This window comes from Tinamus guttatus, unplaced genomic scaffold (assembly GCF_059628265.1).
Source record: "Tinamus guttatus ecotype Peru unplaced genomic scaffold, ASM5962826v1 Tinamus_guttatus_pri_ptg000307l, whole genome shotgun sequence".
Taxonomy (NCBI): Eukaryota; Metazoa; Chordata; class Aves; order Tinamiformes; family Tinamidae; genus Tinamus; species Tinamus guttatus.
Genome location: NW_028288841.1, coordinates 1,598,119 through 1,620,106, shown reverse-complemented (window position 1 = coordinate 1,620,106; position 21,988 = coordinate 1,598,119). Strand labels below are relative to the sequence as shown.

General features: G+C 51.8%; 1 protein-coding gene across 1 annotated transcript in view; it reads left to right on the top strand.

Moving 5' to 3' along the window:
• Positions 1–7,733: 7,733 nt before the first annotated feature.
• GRIP2 (glutamate receptor interacting protein 2) overlaps positions 7,734–21,988 on the top strand; it is a 215,470-nt gene continuing 201,215 nt past the window's right edge. The window contains exon 1 of the mRNA XM_088528210.1: positions 7,734–7,858. Coding sequence (XP_088384336.1) covers positions 7,804–7,858 — 55 coding nt within the window. The 5' untranslated portion in view covers positions 7,734–7,803. The remainder of the gene's footprint in view (positions 7,859–21,988) is intronic.

The following is a 21,988-nucleotide window of genomic DNA, read 5'->3' as shown; positions in this document are numbered from 1 at the left end:
ATCAGTTAAATGGCAGTGGTGAGGGGAGGGAATATTTACATCCCCCGCACAGGAACCACAAGCTAATAGAACCGTGCGCCGTGTTGGGAATATTTTGTTGCCTCTCACTATTGTGAGCTGGCATAAAAGGCAAGTCTGCCCTTTAAGGGACTGCTCAGCTCCTTGAGATCTACCCATTCGTCTGTCCACCCTTCTTCTCTCGCCATCTGTTTCTTTTTCTGTGGCCACGTGAATTTGCTCTGTCCCTGCAGCAAAATGCAGCCCGGGTCGTTCGCGGAGAGGCTCTCACATGAAGTGCAGGGTTCCTGGCTCTGCAGGCACAAACGGAGTTGCCTCCGCGCTGAGGTTTAGCCCTCCAAAGAAGCTGGATTTTCCCTTCAAGGCCCCCTTGAGACCCCGCAAACTTGCGTGTCCTGCTCTTGGGCTGGGATGCCGGGCTGGAGGAAGAGCCTCGCGCTTTGCCTGCCGCGCGCGCGGGACAGAGGTAAGGCCAGCAGGGAAGAGCAGGGCACCGGGGAGGTTACAGCCTAGAGGCACCTGTGGGAAGAGCGGGGCCTCTACTTCCATTGCTGGAGCCCCAATATATGTCCAAAAACATGTGGCTATTGGTTATTAAAAAGAAAAGAAAGGAAACAGAAGAACAGCCGCAGCACAGCTTCCCTTAGGAAGCATATTTGCTCCCTGAAATTGGTTACTTTTCCAGAGCGCTGGTCCAGATCTCCTCAGCGTGGATGCTGTTAGTGCATTCCTGCCTATTCTACTCAAAGCACTGTCTTTAATCTGACCCTGGCCTGGCAGGTACAGCTTTTGCAGTGGTAAAGCTGGGTAAAAAGCAGCTATAATCGTTGGGAGCTTTAAAGCTCGTGCACCTGCTTCATGCTGCAGGTTCTTCCTCTTGAAGAAATCACTGGGCTATCGATTGTGTCAAGAAGACAGACACATGCTCATTGCAAATGTAACTTTCCCAAGAAGCTGCTTTCTAACTCCGAGTTTAAACCTGTTATTTATGTTCATTTAGCGTCAGGGTGATGTTGTGAGCTGTGTTTATATCACCTTCACTGCCTGTGAAATGATTCTGTTTATGTCCCACTGTTTGATTTGAATTATTTTAAACCAGCAGGCTCATGGCAGCATATTCAGGTTTCCTGACACGGGGGCAGGAATCTGGGTCCTCTAGCATATTGATTAACTACTTTGGGGGAGCAGGGATAGTTTTCATTTACTAGTCCTAGTGCAATATTGTTGAATTGCTGTTGGTGTTTTTTAATCTTGAATTCATGCTGGTGTCATTAAAATACGATCTGAGTGGGATTTCAGTTCAGTGCAGAGCAGCCTGTCTTTCTTCCTGGGAACTATGGAAAACTAGGCTGAGTTTTCTGACTTGTCTTCTCAGGCTAGAAATACCAAGGTATGTGCCAACATTAACAATATATATATATATGTATGTATATAAAAAGAACCCTTATCCTGTTAGCCATCAGCAGGACTTGAATTGCACTTGGGAGACACGCAAGTGGCGACATGACCTGTCCTGTTTACGGAGGGGCTTGTCCTTGTCCCCAGGCAGAAGCCAGGCTGGCACCGTGACGCGGGCTGGGGCTCCATGGGTGATGTGATCCCTCGTGCAGAGGAGGGACGAAAGCTGCGTCCTTGGGCAGGACGTTTCTCTGGCCTTTGATCATTGATGCACTGGAGAGATTTAAATCAGTATAATTCGGTTTGGAGGTTCTATAGCATGTGGACACTGGTTACCTAGCAGTCATCCACCCTATGTCTGCATAGAAGCTACGTGGCAGCTATGGTTGATTAATTAAAAATCAACCCTTGTGCTATTAGCTTGTAGGTATTCCTGCTCCGTTACTCTGGGATCAGAGAACTCAGAGCTGCCATCAGATGATTTCAGAACTGTAGGACGTTTTTCCGCCGTGACTCAAAACAGTGACCTAGTTTGGGCTTCCATCCTCGCTACAGGTAAATCTCTAATTAGTGAAAATAAAGGGCTCTTTCATCACCTGTCCTACCTGAGTTGCCCAGGCCCAAACCACGAAGAGGAGGTTGCGGAGAGGCTTGTCCTGCTGGACAGCGCGGCGGAGCAGCCCCGCGTTGGAGCAGGCAGTTGCTCAAGGGCCGCAGAGCAAAACCTGCCCCAGGCAGAGAGAGAGAGGGCAGAAGCAACACTTTTCCGTGGGCATTGCTTCCTTCCTAGCATCCCCCTGCAGCGAAGTCACGGAGGTTGGTGGCTTGTGTGGTGCTCGGGTCTCTCTCAACGCGGTAGATGGCAGCAAAGACTGTTGCTACAGCCGCCGCGTCCAAGCTCAGCGCGACAGGAGCAAGTGAGCGGCTCTCCCTGCAGCTCCAGCATCTGACATCCCCACTCCCTCCACGGTGTCGTGGTCAAACCGCTTGGAGAAGGACAAGCAGAAACCCTGGAACAGCAGGAGGATCTGACCTCCCTGTTCAGGCTTCCTGTTCCAATTCTGCCCACGTTAGCAGGGAGGGCAGGTTACAGCTTCTACACCAGCAGGCTTTGTGAAATAGAAGTTAGTCAAGTGCTTGTCCCTCACTAGCCCGCTCACACCCAAGGCTGATGTTTGCCTTGCTCAGGATAAGACTGAAGAATGAATTGAGGTTATCACCTCTGTGATACATGTCCGAAGGAAAGCTGCACTTTCGCTCAAGTGATTCCTTAGCCTGTTGTCAAACACAGCTCCAGCATCCAAGGAAGGCCTCCTGATACAAAATTTACTTAAAATAGAAGCCCCCAAAGCCCCAAAGTGTTGCTATATATATCACAAAAGAAAGCTTAGAGTGTGATTATAGATACTGTTCTGGAAATGACGGAGGGAAGAAATGGATTTAATCTGTACGCACAGAGAGCTCAGAAGTGTGTGTGGCATTGCTGCCATTAGTCAAATATAGACAAGTGCAATGAGAGTGCTAGAATAATATTTCAGAATGAATAACTACATCAGGCAAAAGTCCAATGATTGCTTTATTAAAGCCTCAGTGAGTGCCAAACAACTCCTCCGCGATACCGCGGAGCCACACAGAATGTCAATTCCAATATTTCATAAAACACTGGAGGAGAGAGCCTAAAACACACGGAGGTGAAGGGGGCTTTTCATTTTCTGACTTTTGCCCACAGTACTTGTTTCCTTGCCAGCTAGCTTGGGAGAGATCAGAACATGGAAACAGTCACTACTGTTTGGTTTCTTTACCCATTCTCTTTGCAAACATATGTTGTGTTTTCATTAACAGTCCCTCTCCTGACATGATTTGCAACTGTCTTGCTTCCTTCTCTGCTTTGAAATGGACGGTGCTCATTCCAGTGTTATGGATAGCTGCAATCTGGTCAGAACTGAAAAGGATGAGAAAGCGAAATATTCACTGTAATAAAATCTGGCAGGTGCACTGGCAAAGCTGTAGAGCTGCTTTCTGAGTCCTGTTCACTTTTCTAACTGCTTCTGGTGAGTTACCAGAAAGGAAGAAAACACTGAACCTTACCTGGTGGCAGTCCTGCCAGTTGTCCTCATGAGAAGCACATGCTCATGTTCCTTACTCTGGGATGGATGGTGGTTATCAAGTGCAGTAGTTTGGAGTGGATTTTTGGTGGAGCAGTTGAGTGTTTAATGCCAGCCGTGATCTAATGAAAGCTTAGGAGGGAGCTTGAAACTCTGTGGCATGAAAGAAGGGACAAGTCCCAGCCTGTTTTTATCTCCCGAACCCTCTGCCCGTGACGCACAACCTAAGGTCACCTCCGAAGCTCCTTTAGCTCCCGCAGTCTGGACAGACCAAACAAGTCACAGTCCCATCTGCACCTGGCATGGGCGCTCTGCGGCGCTCCCTGCCCTTCCTGTGGAGCTCGAAGCATGGGAGATCCTCTTGTCACCGTAATAAACGGCAATACATTATCTCTTCCATGGATGTTAAGACATTAAGCAATTCCTAGGAGACATGGCAAATCCCAAGTAAGCAACTTTTTTTTTTCTTTTTCTTTTTTTTTCTTTTTCTCTTTCTCCTTCTTTTCCTTTTCTTTTTCAAACTTGCATATCTGAGAGCTCATAACCAAGAGAGATGCAATTTGTCTTTGTAGGGACATCTTGCAGATACTTACCTGTGCAGAAACATTTTTTGGCCAGCAAGGCCAAGTGCAGCGTATAGCAAACACTGGCTGAACACTCTGCCAGGCCGAGATCCCGGCTCCCTGGGGTTCTTGGCGGCAGAGCTGCCAGTCTCATGCTTGATAACTCTTTTTCACTTAAGTGATTTGTAAAACTTGCCTGAAGTTTTACACCTCTGCAGCGAAGAGCAGAGATGAAGCCCTGTGTAGCCAGAGGCAAGTTATGATCCTGCTGTTAAGTGAATTTCTGGAGTGAAAACCCTTATGCAGCGATGGGAAGGGATGGAGATCTCTGCGATGGGTGATGAGCAGCAGCCCTCCTCGTAAAAGGATTACGTGGCTCTACAAGGGTGACCCCTCGGGCTTGGGACAAGTGGGGGCTCTTTATGTGTGGTGCCGTGTAGGCAGCACCAAAGGGCTGCGGGGATGTTTGCAGGGAAGGAATTAACAGCAGCAAAAAAGAGAGGAAGGGAGAGGGTCCTGGGGGCTGATAGGGAAGATATGTTTCCAGCAACTGCATTGTCAACCACAGGTTTGAAAAGCAGCTCTTACACTGCTGGGGTTGCATTCAGGTTTGTTTCTAATAACTATCCAGATCACACAGCATCCTCACTACGACCCAGACAGAGCTCTAACCTGGCCGTCCCGAGGCGTTCCTCAAAGAGGATGGGGACCAAACGGCTCTTTTCTCTTACGCTGCACAACTGTGAGGAAACATTGATAATGCCAAGCGGCTGTATCAGCTGCAGGCGCCTCAGGCTCGGTGCTGCCTGGGGCTGGAGGCTGCACGGGGGAACGCGCAGTCACCCTGCGCTCGGCTGCTGGAGCCGTCCGCGCGCAGCGGCTGCAGGGGGGCTCTGCGGGCTGTGCCGCCGTAACCACCGCTGGGAGCCGCGGAAACGGCGCCGATCTCCGCGGTTCACCCAAGCGCTGGTATCTCTGAGCAAGCAAGAGGAGGGTTAAACGCTCCTCTGGCTTCATCTTGCTGCCCCGTGCAGTCCTTCCGGCACCAAGCTGGCTGTCACTGGGTCGTCTGGAAGTAAATACGGAGAGTGTCCGTCCTGCAGGCACCGTCAGTCAGTGCTGAGAGGCCTTGGGTTGGGAGCAGCCTGCTGGGACGCGTCCGCAGGCTCCTGCTCCTGCAGTGTGGTGCGAGCGGGTGACGAAGCAGCTTTGGAGCTGATCTCCAAGCGTGCCCTTGGGACAGGGCACACGCGGGAAGACATTCAGCCTTTGAGAGGGGTAAATATCCCCCAGAAAAGGCAGCATGGCATATTCTTCCAGACTCCAGAACCCAGCTGGACATAAGTGTTTCTGCAGGAGCCTGGGGGAACGTGTGTCTCCAAGTTCCTAGCAAGAAACAGGCAGCCCTGAGCAAACTGCGTTGCATGTGTCGAAGTCAAAGCAGAACTAGGTGGGATTAACAGGTAAACTTGCTATTGATCAACCTCTGTTGCTGGTAGTAAAATGAAGCTAATCCACTCTAAATCTGTCTTTAACCTTCCAGCATGACAGGATTATTTTAAAATTCCATGATCTCATTGCAGATCACTGCTGTCTGCAGGCTACAGGACATAGCTGCACAGAGGTGAGAGCCGTAGCAGATATCAGTGAAAGAAACCTGTGCTGACGCTGTGTGGCGATAGCTGTCGATCCCCTTGTATCTCCGGGCCTGTTTCACCCGCCTTCATTCCCGCAGCCCTGCCCTGGTGAGGCCCATCCGGAGAGCGGCATCCGGAGCTGGGCTCTCCAGGACGAGAAGGACGTGGACTTGCTGGAGCAAGCCCAGCAAAGGGCCACGGAGGTGATTAAGGGACTGGAGAATGTGACATACGAGGAGAGGCTGGGAGAGCTTGGGGAAGAGAAGGCCTGGGGGGAATCTCCTCACTGCGCATTAACACGTGAGGGCAAGAAGACCCCGAGGGCGGCCCAGCTGAGGTGCTCTGGCCTGCAGGCAGCAGCAGCTCCTGCGGCTGCAGCCGTGTCCCCGAGAGCCTGTCGGGAACCTCAGTCATGCCGGCGGGCTGCAGGCATGGTTCAAGGACATGGATATTCACTCCTGAGGTTTCCTATGGATTTTTGCTGCTTGAAATATCTCTGTGACTCTCGCTGACTCCTGTAGAGAAAGGATCTCCCCTCCAAACACATCCCAGAGCAGCTGTTTGATACAGACACTGCTTATGAATTCAGCACCGGTATTTTTAGCTGTGCTTTGTTTTCACCAGCACAATCTCCCATTTGAGGCCTGACGTTAAGTTAAGCTGAGTAAAGAGCTTTTGAGAATCCCACCCTGCGAGCGTGGGTGCTTCCTGCACTAACGCATGCAGCACTTGTTAAAAGCCCTGGGCTACATTTTCCACTAATAATGTGCTCGGTATTACCCGTGTTTAATCATTGCCTTGGCACTAATGGGCTTTAAAAGTTGCATTGTTGTAGCCATGATAGTCTAAAGAGATAACATAAAGGAGACTTTTATGGGATCAGCCAGTGTAGGTGACAGAAACAGATGAGCACAACAGTGTGTTTTTGACCCTTTTTAAAAAGCTCTTCCATAATTCACATTTCCCTCAGACTCTCCTTGCTTTACCCGAGAGCCCTGGGTCAATAATAGTCACTTTTCTGGGAACTGTTTCCTAATAGCACAGAATTGGGATGGCATCAAGTGACTGTCAGTGACAGTCGAGGAAACAAGGGCATAAAAAAGGCAGATGGAGTTCACCTGCCTGTGGAGGTGATCGCGATGGGGATGTAAGTGGGTGCTCTGCTTCAGCTATTGAACACCAGCATGTGCTGCCTTCTGATTACTCCTCCATAAACTTTGCAGTTGTGTTGTCAGCTGGAGTATTTGGTGCATGTCACACACTTCCTATAAGTTAGCGTGATGTGGCCTCATCACATCTGGCTGTGGGGTCCTGTGCTGTTGCTTGTCCCAAAGGTACGATGCACATTTATAATCCAGCTGCAGAGGGCTGTGCGCCTTTCCTTGAGGAGTAAGCTGCACAAAGCTGTCATATTTAATTTGAAGATAGGAGTTGCAGCTCGGTGGGGAGTCAATCCCTGCTTATTTCTATCCTAATAGCAAATATGGACAGAAACCTCTTTGTTTCCGTGGTTCTTCCAGTGCCGCTGAGTTCTTGGTTCTGTGCTGCTGGCAGGGGAGAGGCAGGGCCTGAGCCGCTCGCCCCTTCCAGCTGCTGCTCGTCTCCAGGAAAGGTCTCGGAGCCGTTGCTCTGGTTGACCCGAACAATCCTGCAGGTGCCATCACTCCAGCCGCTTTCCTCCAAATCGATGGGCAAGGTGCCGGCTGGCAGTCCCGAAGGGACCCGGCCCTTGCGGTGCATCCCCGCTGCGGGGGTGCTTCCAAGGCCGCCCTGTGGTTTCCGCCTGCCCTCGCAGGGCTGCAGCCCGAGGGGGTAGCGAGGAGCCGCCCCGCAGGCGCCGCAGCAGCCCCATCCCCAGCGCGGGGTCCCGGCTTGGGGGACACGCACCGGGCGGCGGCTCCGCTCGCGGGGTCCCGGCGGCGCCGCGGGCTGCGCGCGCGCGGGCGGGGCCGCCGCCTCCCGCCTCTCCCCCCGCCGCCGCCGCCGCCTCCCGCCGCAGGCGCCGCCCGGCCATAAAGCGCGGGGAGCCGCGGCCGCCGCCGCCGCCCCATGGAGCCCGGCGGCCCGTAGCGCCCCGCCGCCATGCCGGGCTGGAGGAAGAGCCTCGCCCTCTGCCTGCAGCGCATCCAGGAGGACGGTGAGCGCCGGGGCGCAGCGGGGGGTGCGGGCCGGGCCGGGCGGCTGCTGCTCCTCCGCTGGTTTCTTTGCCCGCTTAGGGGCTTGGCAGCCCCTGGGTGCAACTTTCGCGCCGCCGCTGCTCCCCGCGCCGGGCTCGGCTCGCGGGCGCTGCCTGCGGGTCCCTCCGGCCGCGTGTTCCCGAGCGGCTGCTCCGCGGAACCCGGAGCGGAGCCCCTGGCGCAGGAGGGCCCGGGGGAGCCGCGGGGTCGCGGCGCGGCCCCCCTGCCCTGGGCGCTGCCCCGTTACCCGCGGCCTCTGCTGCAGGCGAGGCGAGGGCTTCTCCCTCTGCTCCCATCTCCGAAGCTCGCGATGGGAAGCAGGTGCTTCGGTGTGAGAGCTGCAAAAGCCACAGGCTCTTCCTGAGCTGCTGGTTAGGAGTGCGGAGGGAAACGGCTCTGGTACGGGTCTGGGGGTGCACCAGGACTGAGGCTGGACTGAGGAGTTTGCTTTCTGATGCCAGTCCCCTCCTCTCGCACTGTTTATTTCTGCTGCGTGGCCCTGTTGGGACCGTTGGCTGCACTTAGGTGCTAGCCTGAGCACTGCTATAAATCATACGTCTGGTCCTGTGGCAGGATAAACCGGCCCCCGACCTGCGTGGGCGCTCAGCCCCGCACGGTGCCATGCTCCGCAACGCTGCCCTGCGGGGCTGTGCTTGCACCACTGAGCTGGGTGAGGCTTGGGAACTCCTAAGGAACGTTTGTAGCGCTGATCTCTTGATGCATTAGTTGTACCGAGTTAACGTGATTTGTCTTGTTAGTTTGTGTTCTGTGTTGGTCCTGGTCCTTGAGTCCAGGCTCTGTGCAGTAACGAGCTTCCTCCTCTGTCACTGCAGTGAGTGCTGGGCTGGTCACTGCCTCCTCTCCAAGCTGCTGGGTCTCTCCGTAATGATGTGGTGCTTGTTTCTGTGGCTGTCTGCAGAGCGGTTTGTCTCTCGATGTTACCGTTTGGTTAATGAGCAAGTGGCTTATTTGGGGGATAAACCCCGCGGGCTGGTGCACGTGCTGGCAAACACATAAAGTTCAGAGGCAACTTTCATCCCCTTTCCGCAAGGTAAAGCAGCTGGATAGTGACATTGCAGTGTGAAACCTGGCACTTCTGCAGGAATGAGAGAGATGCTAGTGGTTAATATTTCTCTACTGCTCTGATAGTGACAGGTGTGCAACAGCACAAGGCTCTAGAGGAAGTTTCGTGCCTCCTCATGTAACCACTGCCAGGAAATGGCTGCAGGAGCCTCTTCAGATTTACTTTTTGCAAAGCAAATGCTCCCCTGCCTGCAAAGAGATGCCAATTCCCAGTTTTCCATATTCAGAACAAGATGCACCTGCCTCGGTGGTGTCTTTGTGACCATGTGGTAGCTTCACTTCTGACCCCCAGAGCAGGTAGCCCCTCTGTAGCCTGTGCTCCCTGCCTTGGTGCATTAACTTCCCGGGAGGACCGTGGTGTTCCGGCCTGCGGAGCGGGCGCTCTGGCGTTGGCGGGATCACGCTGGCAATGCCATGGAGCGGTGTTGTTTTGGTTGCTGCATGTTAATGTGATGAGCGTCTCCTGCAATTTGCAGCCATTCAGTGCTGGGTTGGCAGCTCCATTAATCACAGTTGGTGTTCAAAAGGTCATCCACAGCGAGGCGCAGAGGTAGGAAAATGTGAGATGTGTGTGAGCTCTACGGAAGCGTGATAGCCATTTCCAAGTCCAGGGGGATTTTCCTTAGATGTGTTTTATCTTTAAAAACTCTATTCCTTGAGGGCAAGGGGTGACCCCAAGCAGCGTGTGGAAACGCTTCCATCTCTAACAGATCTTTGCTTCCCATTGGAAGAGGGTTTTACGTGGGATTGATACAATTTGTGCTTTTATGCAGAAAAAGGCATTGACAGCAGTGGCCCAGAAAGGGTGCTTGGGAAGCGGGTGCGTGGAAGGGGTGAATCACATCTGCAGGCTGAGCAGTGGAGATGCTTTTATCCAGCTCATGGAAATGAGCGTTATCTAGATGAATGTGGGTGACATCGGTCACGGCAGGATGCAGCGGCTCTTTGGTAAAGCAGAGACGTTTTCCAGTGCTGCTAGGAGCAAGTACAGTGCCTGCTTGCAAACCCAGGCTGGTAATGCAACCCCCTTCCTCTCTCGGGTGCTTTTCCTTCAGTAACAACCAGAAACATTTGGATTGTGCCTTAGAGCCCCAATATGATGCCTTATTCTTTAAAACAAAAAAGGCAGAGAGGGGAAAACCTTAAAGATGTGGAGAACCGTAGAGATGTAGAGCCATTCTGAGGTGTGAAGCCAGCTGTGCCCCCACACATGGGTCGCAGGGCAGCGGGCGCCGGGAAGGGACGGTGCGACTGGCCCGCGCTCCGCAAGTCGGAGCGTCGCAGGCTGCGCTGCGGCTGCAGCTTCCCCGGCAGGGCCGGCGTGTACAGCTCCGTGCCGGTTACCTAGGAAACAGCGGCGGGCACCTATAGCCGTGGGAGCCTATGGGGGCATCGCGGTGCTGCGTGGCCGGGTGCCGGGTGCAGGGAGAGTCTGCAACGCACGCGGGTTTGCGGGCACGTGGCTGCGTCTGTGCGCTGCCTTGTCCTGCTGCAGGCACGGCGCGGGCTGCAGCAGCCGCGTGGCTTTGCGTGGGTACGGGCAGAGCTGTAGAGACCTTTGTAATGGAAAGGTAGAAATATAAGCGTAGTCTGTCCTGGGGGTTATAAGAGCTGGACTAGGAGCGTCGGCATTAGCCTTCTTCCCTTGGAGCAGCGAAGCGGGAGAGCTCCATCGCCGTGACACTGCACGGGGGTGATTGGGGATGGGATTGCTTTTAGGAGATCGCGCACATCAGGGAGAAATGTACCAAGAAGGTGAAGACGGAAAGTTGAAATTTTTGTCCCAATTAATGGAAAAATAGATTTTTCAGCAAGCTCTGTAAGATCTGCCAGTTGTTTTTGTGATACTCGCATATAATATGTAGAACAATCACGGTAACTGTGAAAATCAAATCCTGTTTGTTCACTTAGCCCTAAACATTTTGATCTTGCACAGTTAGATGTGGGTGCATGACCTGAAATCAGCTGGGCTATTCCATGGCTTAAAAATCAAGGATTTGTTTCTCTTGTCCAGTTGCTTCTAGTTCAGCCTTTCAGAAAGGAGTTTTTGGATTTATCAAGTCGTATCTAGACCTGTATTTCCATCCCAGATTGGGTCTGCTCGTCTTGCTTTGCTCAGTCCTTTTGTCCAGAACTACCTCAACACGCTCTCTTCAACTGGCACTTGATTTTTAGTACAGGAATTTAGCTGGATCGTTCTCACCTAAATAGGGAGCAGTGCGAGTGCTGGGGGGCTCAGGAGCAGTTCTGTCTGCCAAACAGCACAAAAATTGTGCAACACAGCAGAAAAATACAAACAACCCAACAATGTGTAGCTGGTGGTACATTCCTGCGCGTGGTATTCCCAACTTCACCGTGTGTCCAAGACTTGCTGGAGACGGGGAGCTACGTGCATGTGGTACTTGGGAATTGCTGGGCTGCTGTTTGTCGGCAATCCTGATTATCCAGGCTGCTGCCTTTAAGCACAGTGTTCAAATAGAGGTGCTGACCCCCGGTGAAGCGTGGCGGGGAATTAGAGTCGCTTGAAGGTTGTGGTGGGGATGCTTAAAGGATGATGCCCATTCATCAAACTGATGGGGCAGCTAGAGCAAATCTGGCTAGACTTTGAGGGTTTTTTTGTCATTAATACGTTGATGTGGACTTGGCAGCAGGCAAGTGCGGGAGGGACAGCGGCACTGGGCACCGTTCCCTTCGTCCTGGGCTGCGGCGCTGGATTCCGGCTGCTGCTCCGGAGCCCGCGCTTCAGCGCTTGTAAAATTCAGCTCTGATTGAGATGCCCTGCCCGACATAGGGATGAAGCCACTAGAGTTTTTCCAAGTGACTCTAGAGCCTTTTGGGAATCTGATGAATGGGAGAGATTGACTGCTGTGCTCTTGTGGTGTGTGTTTTTTCTTTTTTCTTTTGTTTTTTGAATTGATCTGCCAGACTTTACAAGCTGAGTGTGGTTGGCAGTATTTACAGCCATGTGAAACTGCAGTTCTGCTCTCTGATTCTTAAGCTACTGCAACCCGTAGGACTTATTCCAGCGGCACCTTTTATTAGCAGTGTTCAGTGATGAAGCTCAGTGTTGGGCACGTCCAGCTGCAGTGACGGGGCACGGCCTCACTTCAGAGGTGCCCGTGGGGGAACCCTTCTGGAGACGAAGGCCTTGGTGGAGAGCAGGAGTTGTGGGAGCCAGGAGAACTTCCTAGCAGAGTGAGAACTGCCAGATCTGTCTGGACTCGGTCTGTGCCCGCGGAGGCTCCTTGTTCTCCAAGCCTGTCGGTTTTGCTGTGGGCCGAGGCCGAGTTTATTGGAGAAGCGTATGCAGCGCTGGAGCAATTCTTGAGAAGTGCCCTTGGTACTTGAAGCTGCTGCATCTCAGACTGTGTTTGCAGCTGCTCACGAGGAGGTCTTGGGCTGCCCTGACACCAAGGAGAAGCTTGCTCAGGCTGAGCCCAGATACGCAGCTGCTCAAGGACAGTTTTTCTCTATCTGTGGATTTACTCACTGTTCACTCTGTCTCCTCCAGCAGGAGCAAGCACAGGCTGTTCTGTCCTGCCCGGGCTGCTCTGGCCTGGTGCTTGTTCAGGAGGGCGCAGGGCGCAAAGTCTCTTTTGCTGTGAAGCCGCAGTGAGTGCGCGGCTGTACCGCCGCAGAGAGGAGCACGGCGCTGCGGGAAGGCTTCCCCTTGTAGCTGAGCCCTGCGACAGGCAGTTCCAGAGCTCAGCGTCGTGTAACCAGAGCCACCCCTTTGGAAAGGTGGCTCCTAGCCCTGGCAGCTCGGAGCAGCGGTGTGAGCCCGAGCGGGCTGTGTGGTGTCCAGGGCCGCAGACTCGCTGAGCGCATCCCGCCGTGGCCTCCTTTTCCGGAGGAGCGGAGCCTCCTGCATCGCCAGGTCTCGCCTGCTCTCGGAAGGGCTGCGTTTTGCCCAGTTAGGTTTGATGCTTCTATGGACTTGTTCCATGCAAAGGAAAAATAATGAGGCTTTTTGCTTAAAATTCAAGTAGGATGATCTTCCCCAGCCCTCTCCTTTGTCAGGGGAGTGAACGGCCTTTTCTGCTTTCTCCTGCATTTCCCTGTCCCTCTTGTCCACTTCGAAGATGAAGGAATTCAAATGAGAACTGAATCCGAACAGGAAAGTCATCAGAATTTTACAATTTATCTGACTGCCCCCCTCATTAATATTAACTGAACTTGGCTCCAGCTTTCATTTTGAACCAGAGCTGGGTTTTGGCTGCAGCAGAATTTGCTGATTCTCCTGACAGTTGTGAGTGCTGCTTTCCGCTGGGAATTGGTTCAGTCAGACACGTCTTCCTCTGACAGCTCCAGGTGTTCTGCAATGAGACTCTTCAGGATTAAGGAGAAGGGGCTAGTGAGTATTGGTGGAGATCAGGGAAACGCTCTGCATCAGGATGTGGTTGGATTTTTGTCTTCCCCGTGTATTTAAGTAGAAGTGTCAGTGACCCTGCCAGCTAACTCACTGCCTTGTGACAAGCAGAAGTCTCTTGCTGAGACTGCAAAATAAATTTTAATAATTCTACGTTCCTCCAGTTGAGTTGTGGTCCATGAAGCAGCGCATGATTTTTAACAACTTTATTTCCACTGCAAGCAAAGCATTGCAGAGCTCTTTATTGAGCACTTAGGTTAACCTTGGCTGTTTCTTTGTAGCCAGAGTTAGAGGATATTTTGAGTAGCTGTTTTGATTACAGGTGCTGTCACCTTTTCTGCATGCACGGTGCTGCTTGGTGTCTTGGTGGCCCTCCTGTTTGTGTGGGGACTTAAAGGTCCTGACTGTCATGTAACTGTTGTCTGTTACAGCTTAATGTGGGAGTTCCTGCTAGATGTAGGAATCACTTCAAGCCTGGGGGGAGATGTTGCAAGCGGGGCAGGTCTGTGGTTGCTTTCTGGACCTTGTGCCCTGTCCTAATAAAGATTTGCTCCCCCTGTTTGTTAGGGTGCAGGCTGGGTGGCCCCCAGTACCTCCCCGAGGGCCCCGGTTGGGTGGCAGGAGCTGTCACCACCTGAGCAGTGCGGCCGGGCTGGCCGGGGCACCGGGGACATGGTGCAGGGGGACACGGAGCGGAGGCTCCTCCTCTTCCCCATCCCCTTGCTCCAGCCCAAACCTCCAGCCAAAGAGCAGATGGAAAGAAACAAGCAAAACTCCCCCAGATTCATTCAATAATGCAAACTGTGGGGGAGTGTGACAGTCCTACTGAAATTGGTGGCACAAAGCTGCTCTTATGTGAGTTGGTACCAGTGTGCTTTACAGATTGGGTCTGTTCTGTATTTTCTGGAAAATGCTGATATTTACCAGGTGTGAGGGCTCCACCGTGGAGAGAGGTTGCCTTTGCCTACCAGCAATTCAGGGAATTCCTGGCTCTGCCACAGTGGCCTGAACTTTGTAGGGGGCTGAGATGATTAGGAAATCCTCAGAGCAGCCTGTTTTGGGGCTGTGTTAATCCTGAGCCAAGGTTACTATATGGAATGGGTATTTTATGCCTAAATTAAGTATTCCTTTGCTTGCTTTCATCTCTGAATTGGAAGCAGTCAATCTCCTTATTGCACATGCAGTTTTCTCCATAAATCCTCCTGAATCCTCCTTCCTCGCACGAGGAGGGCAGGTAAATCTGTGCAGGGCTTTATATCCCTGCTGCAGAGCAAGGCTGGGAGCAGCTCCATGACGCTGCCTTGTGGCAAACAGGCTGTGGGGTCTCGTTCCAGCAGGACGCTCCCCTCCTGCTCCTAGCAAGGGCTCCAGTGTCCCGACTCATGAAAGTACACGATGTCTTGGAGCTGCTCCGGGATTGCCCTCGCTCTGTGCGTGGGGTTCAGACAAATTCAGTGTCTCCTTGTCTCTTCTGTACCTCAGTATCCAGAGATGCTGTGGTCTGGGAGGTCCTGCTGGTGATTAAGGTTCCTTCAAATGCCTCACTTTTTTCCTTAAATAAAGAAGTATTTCTAGATCGGTAAGAGGGAACTGGGGAGTAGAAGAGAACAAGTGCCAAAGTAAATGCTCGTTGCCAGGAAAAGTGAGGGAGTCCCCATGGCAGAGCTGGAGCGGCTCTGGAGGAGACGAAAGGCAAGAGGTGCCTCAACTGGGTAATGCAGAAATCCGTGCAAGTTGCCAAAGAGTGAATGAGGTCGAAAGAGAAGTTATTTGGTGTTGCAGCCCTTTTTATAGATATTATGTACTTATTATATTTTTCTATAATATACATATTATAAAATAACATAATGCTATCTTGTCAATAGTTTTTGGCTAAATGAATGGTTTAAACTGGTCTTCAACAGAGAAGCCAGGACTGTTGGAAGTTTCTTGTCTGTGGGTTGCAAGGTGCAGGCAAATAACACAGCCAGGTGTTGTCCCCATGGAGAGCTGAGGCTTGTGTGCCACCTCGAGGGCTTTCAAATAAGTGCAGACACTGCAAATGCCAGGCCATGCGTTTGGATGAGGTGGTGCTGGGGCAGATTGCACCATGCCTGCTGTGTTTTGCCACTCCTGCGTGTTTCCTGGGCTGTTTGTCCCTGACATCCCACCCGAGCTCCTTGCACGGTGCCACCTTATTGCATGGATAGCTGCAGGGCCCCTCAGTGCATCAGGCTGGGCCCAGGGGAAGCTGCAGTGACTGCAGGCGACCGGCATTTCTTAATTAGTAGCTTAGTGCAGGGATTGCACTACAGCCTCTTGCTCTGAGCCTCGCTTTGTTCCCGGCTCAGCACAGGGCTTAAAGTCATCGCTTGCCTTTTTTCAGAGCAGTTTCTCTGTCAGGTGAAATTATTGGGGCTGGGCAATTTCGAGCCTCTCCGCAGAGCAGCCGCCAACCTCTGTGCGCCGCAGCCTTCGCCCCTGTGAAACACGGGCGCTTCAGAAGGCTTTGATGCTCGGATCAGGGCGGGTATGAAAGTGCAGTCACGGAGGGTGATTTTTCTGGCTGTCTTTCTAATATCTTTGCATTCAGCAGCATGGCAGCTGCACCAAATCTAAGAAAAAAGGCCAGGATGCCCCTGAAAGTGTGGTGCAGGGCTGCAAATCTGTTATAGTGCATAGAGGAGTAGAACAAAAAGTCCTGTTTAAGTAGGTTGCTTTTTAAAAAAAAAAAAAAAATCTCCTGTGAAATACCAGTCTGTGGTGCAAGTTTCCCCAGGTATCTAATCTAGCTTCCATCCCTGCAGCCAGGGATAATCCTGTAGCAAACGAGGTGCTGTCAGCAGCACTTCTGCCAGGGCCCTGCGCTGGCTGCTCCTGCCTTGGAGGAAATTCAGGATTCACCCCAGGCAGTTGAGCCGCTGCCTCTGGAGACTGTGCTGCAAACATGCCAGGAAGCTGCTTGGTCCGTCTGCCTTTTAATTGTGTTTATTCTTTTCCCTGCAGTCACTTGCTGGGGGTATTTGGCCACTTCTGGGGATGGTTTCTGCTGTTTTTGCCTTTTTTTTTTTTTTTTTTTTTTTAATAGCTGTTGTTTTGAGCATATCCTGTCCTGCTTTGACTATGTTACCCTGTTTCTGGCTGTGACCATGCTTGCAACGGGCTGTGTCCCCTGCCCCGTGCAGCCCAGGCTTGTGCCAGGAGTAAATCAGTGACAGGCAATGTGGCGACAAATGCTGCCCAATTTCTGCCTCTAAATAATGAAACAGGGGCACATGGCTCTGAGCCAGGGAGAGCTGTTCTTTGCCACCCATCTGCTTCCCCGAGTGCAGGCAGCTGGGGCCACTGCTGCCCGCGGCAGCTGGGGCCGTCCTGCGTGCGGGTTTTCTGTGCATCCGTCTGGGAGTTGCAGCGAGATCCCTCGCCGATGGGGCCGCTGTCAAATGCCTGAGGTAGACGCGGGGGATCTTTCCAGCAGAGTCAGGAAAACCCTGGATGGAGTCAGGGTTAAAGGCTGGGAAACCCCTGTGTGGATGCAGTGTCACTCTGAGCTGTGCAAGGCGAAGAGGCTGCACGGCTCAGGGAGGCAGCCCAGCCTTGAGCTGCTGCAGCCTCAACACAGAGGACGTCAAAGCCAGAAAGTCACCCCAGAGTATAAGTGGTGGCCCCCAGTATTGTCCTTTTCCGATATGATTCCCCCATTTCACCACCGGAGGAGGTGAGACAGATCTGCCCACAGTCCCAGAAAAGCCTTTTGTAGGAAAGGAGCCGTCCAGGTGTCTCCTTTCCTAGAAGGTGGCTGTTTCCCACCAAGGGGTTAAGTGCATCTCCATGGCTGATTCTGGTGGCCCTGAATTGCAAGGGACCTCCTGGGTCTACTTTCCATGTAAGAAAGACATTAAAGCACTAATCTGCTAGGATAATACTATTTCAGGAGCTACTTTTAAGAAGGAAGTGAGTTTAAAATGAGTCACCATCCCATTGGAAAAGGAACAATCCTCTCTGGGCTGTTAGGAGCTGTTCTGGAGAAGAGCAGGTGAAGGCAGCTAGAGGGTCTGTCCCTTCATGCCTGTTACTGACTTGGACTGTGTATGACTGTTGTTGTGCTCCAAATGCCCTCTTAGCTTCCGCCTTTTTCCTGGCGTTATGTTCATCCTTCCGCTGCTGCTCTTTTTTCCCAGGGTCAGCAGTTTCGTTCTGGTGGAGGTGCTGAGGCACTGGTGAGTTGTCAGCAGTCGAGTTCCTCGCCAGGAGGAATGCGGTGTTCATGTTGACAGTTTCTTCTTCATCACCCCAGGACTTGCCTCGAGCCACTGTTATGTGTTTGCTGACACACTTTCACACCTTGACTCTTTCCTCCCTGCCCCAGGTTACATCCCTATTGATCGCTGTTGGGTTCAGTGTTCTTGTCACCCCTAAAGCCAGCTTTGTTCAGTTTGAAGTCTGCATTTTTTAAATGACCACTGGTGTGTTGTTTCTCACCTGTTCAGGGTGTTCAGGGCCAGACCTGTGCCCTATTTCTTACCATGACACTCCTGGAGTCCTTGGGGCTTCATACTGCGGCTTCACTTCTCAAGGGTTCAGCTATCGTAGCAGGTCTGTATTTCTCCACACTTCATCATTGTATTAGTTGTAGGTACCTCAGTCTACATAGAGGAGCTGCTTGTTGCTGTGGTTGTACCACACAAAACAACAGTCAAATTAACTGTAGGTTGTACCATGCAAAACAGCAGTTGAATTAACTATAGACACCTGGTTGATGAGAGCAGTGACTCTGGGTGTTGTGGGCAGATATGATCAATAAGGCTCCTAGTTATGTACTTCACTACTAAGTCTTCGTTCATTGATTTTTCAAGGAGATAACCAGCAACCAGGGAAATAACATGGTTAGTTAACTTAATTAGCTTGTAAGGTCTGTAGGGACCATGCCTTTTGTCTGCTCCCTGAGGCACCTGAAACACCTCTGATCACTGTAAAATGATGACTTCTTTCCACGCGCTGGCAGTTTGAACTGTTCAGCTACTTTAAAACTATTTGTGTTTCAAGGTGAGCTATTTGTGTTTCTACAGGAGCCGTAGAGTTCTGGCTCTGTAGCCCTGAGCTTAAAGGTCCAGGTAGGGATGAGAAGGGCACTAATAACCAACAGAGTTCAGCTTGGGGACCTTAGGCGCTTGGAGCCTGGTATTTGTTTGCCGCGAGATCTTGATATGTGTTTTTGTAGCAAAAAAAAAAAAAGCCTTTGACAACTTCTAGTGTGCTTGTGTTGCTGTTTTAGATGTTTGGCCTTGATGTTAATTTTAATTATGTTTCCCTTGCCTTCCAACAAGAAGGTGCAGAAATAATATATCAAGCTCTAGATAGATCTGTTCCATGGCATCCATTTTTCAGGGAAATAAGTAAACAGATCTTCCCCCTGTCGAAAATGGAAATTTATTCTTGGTACATAAAGTGAAATCTAGCACAGAGGTACCCTTCTGGAGCTTGTATTTCTTTTAATTTATAGCTCCTCTTCTTTTCCAAGTGAATTGGAGACTTAAAACTCCCATTATGGGTTTGTAATTTATGTTTTCAGAATTTTACGATTGTTATCTTTCAGTGTTTTTACGAAGCTCTGTTGTGGAGGTGCTTGGATAAGGCTGTATATTAAATACCGCTCAACTTACCAGCAGGAAAACTGAGATTATAAATTACCTGAAAGAGTTGCCCTCAGTGCATTGCCTGTTGCCACATTAATGTCCCTTTAAAGAAATTAAGGAGGACAAGCGATGGAAACCTGGGCTGGATGAACACGTTGTGATGCAGTGGCTATTTCTTTCCTACTGCTGGTTTGAAAAATAAGTTGTCATTGGAAATGTTAATACTTTGGTAGTACTATTTGTGAGAGTATAAATGACCCGTTCCCCATCTCACGATTATCTTGTTAGGAGAATTTTTGGCCTAAGGTCTGCTAGGCCTACTTTTGGATAGTGTTCTGCGTATTGATACAAAGTTTTGCTTTTAAAATTAATTTTATGGGGAAATTTGGCTTTTTAATTACCAGAAAGATTGTAGAAAACTAAACTAAGATGGTAAAAAAAACAATATTTGTTTTTTTTTTTTCTTATTTGAGCAAGGAATATTCCTTGACAAAAGTGCTTTCCTCAGGGGAAAAAATGTCAACTCATTTGTTCTCCGGAGGATGCAGCTGCTGCTACGTGTGATTGGTACAAAACGAGAAGTATTCAGAAAACGCCTGCCAGTTTAGCACTTGTGATTATTTGTGAGGGGGCAGAAATGATGGTGAAACAATTTTAAGCATTAAAAAAAAAAAAAGTCTCAAGGCAGCTTTTCGTTTGCCCCCTATGCGAGCTGAGGTTTACAGTGAACTGCTTGTATGTGGTGGCAGCTTTTGGGTGTAGAAACAGACAGGGTTGAGAGAGAGGGGGGCAAAAAAAAGCCCTTAAAGCTATGTGTGAGGCAAGGAGAGGAGAATTTACCACAGGCCATGAGGCCGTTTTGGGGGCGGCCATTTTGTGATGGCGGGGAAGGGAGCTGGGCGATGGCCATAGTGAATAGTGCCCAAAGCCTCCATTAAGGCCAGGGTGTTTTAATGAGGCAGCTGACTGTATAGGGATGAGTGGGTGTCCCCAGCCAGGACACCCCTTTGCTGATTTCCAAGCAGGGGAAAGTAGGAAAAGAGGTTCAGCAGAAGTGAAGTCCAAACTGTGTGTCATAGAAAGCGGAGACTGGTGGTATGAATGTGCCAGGGAATCCGTTAAATCCCCACCTTATTGCCGTGTCCTCTGAGCCCTAATTTTAAAAGCAGATTCCTGTGAAGGTGACTAGGGGAGGAATGAAGTGAATGAGAGAGAGACTTGGTAACCTAGGCTGGAGTGCCAGCATGGCCATGGGCTGGACTGCAGCTTCAGTCTGTGCTGGCTTGCCCAAAAGCCCAACCACACCGTGGAAATCCTCACTCTGCCGCCTCCTTCCAAAGGACCTTCACATAGGGTAGTCCCTCCTGCCCATGCTTCCCCCGTACTGTTGGCATCAGTTTAATTAGAAATAAAAATTGATTAGTGTGGTCCCTGGTCGATCTTTGCGAGGTTTGGCAGTACTTGCAAATAATGTGCGTGCAGCTGGTTGGCAAGCAGGGAGAGAGTTGTTATACCCATTAAAAATTGATCACCGCTATTCCTGGGTATTGATCGCTGCGTCCGGAGCAGATGGCTCAGGAGCAGGGCCTGTAGGAGCAGAGCCCCTTGCCATGGGAGGTGGGAGAGTGCAGCCCTCGCTGCGGGGAGGGCGGCTTTGCTCTTCATCCCTTCCTTGCTTAGTCTGGTGCTTTGTCTTCCTCTCCTGCACCTCCTCTGTGCAGTGATGCGGGAGGGTTGCAGGATGCAGCACCTGCTGGAAGCTGTAAATGGCATTGCTGCTATAAAGGTGGGTCCTGTGGTAATGCTGTGCTCGTGAATATACCCGTGGTGGTAGCTCCCAGGCGTATTCACCACGACGCAAGCAGGCGGGGTGCTCCGGCGCTGGGAGCTCTGCCCCGGTCCATTCCAGTATGGTATCTGGTTCGTTGGTTGTGATGATGACTGAATTGCTCTGAATCCATATTGTGGCAGTGGGAAACAGTCTTATCTGTTGGCTACTCTGATGCTGTCAACCTCTTCTGCTGCTTTTTGTTCAATGTCCTGTGTCTTGCTGGCTGCTTCTGGAGCTGTATGTATGTATGCCCTTTGGTGTGAGGAGAGGGATATCCGAGGTGAGATGAGCGAGGGGGATGGTGCCTGTGTCCAGGGAATTCCCTCGGCCCGGCTCCGTGGGAGCAAACCCTGTGCATGTCCCTTCAGGAGGGCGGGAGAGGAGCTGAGCAGCAAATGCGGCCGGCTCTGCCTGTCCCCCTGTCCTTCCCTCCAGCCCTTCTGCGAAGCTGAGCTCCTCTTCCCTTTGCAGTGAAAACTCATTTGGGGAACGAACCGCCAGGGAGAGGAACAAGCCACTGGTGTCCTGTGGCGCGTCGTGTGCGCCGTCTCCCTTCGTGCCGGGGGATCTGTCTCTCCCACTCGAGCTACGTGCGTTGGGAGGAGCAGCGGGTGCGATGCCCAGGCTGTGCCGAGGACACCGTGCGCCCGAGTGCCACCACATCCCTGCTCTCCCATCGGAAGCAGTGCCCAGTGCCAGAAACCAGCACGAGAAGGTAGACTCGACCTCTGTGCATGTTTTAGTGAGGAAACTGTAGCTCGAATCCACTTTGAAACACAGTGAGTGCATTTCTGCCCTGGTGCCCTGGGGAATTCTGCATGTGTGAGCACTGAGAAGCTCAGAGATGGTGCAGGAACTCATTGCTCGGGATAAGCAGCGAGGCTGGGAGATACCAGGCCATGTGTGTGTGCCTGTGTCCCCCCCCCAGCAGTCCGCAGAGTCCCTGTGGGTGCAGCAGGTCTGTCCCGTTTTTACTTTTGTGGCGGAGCCCGCTGGGCTGAGCAGGCAGCAGCGGCGCTGGCAGCGGGTCCTGGCGCGGCCTCGTCCCACTCTGCGGGCACTTAGGGCAGAAGCCCCGATGTTGGGGTGAGCTCCAGCCCCCGGGACCTGTCGCTGCTCGTTGGCATTGCGGTGCCGTGCTCCAAAGCCTCCTGAAGGCAGCAATGGGTGGCAGAGGGGGAAGGAGGAAGAT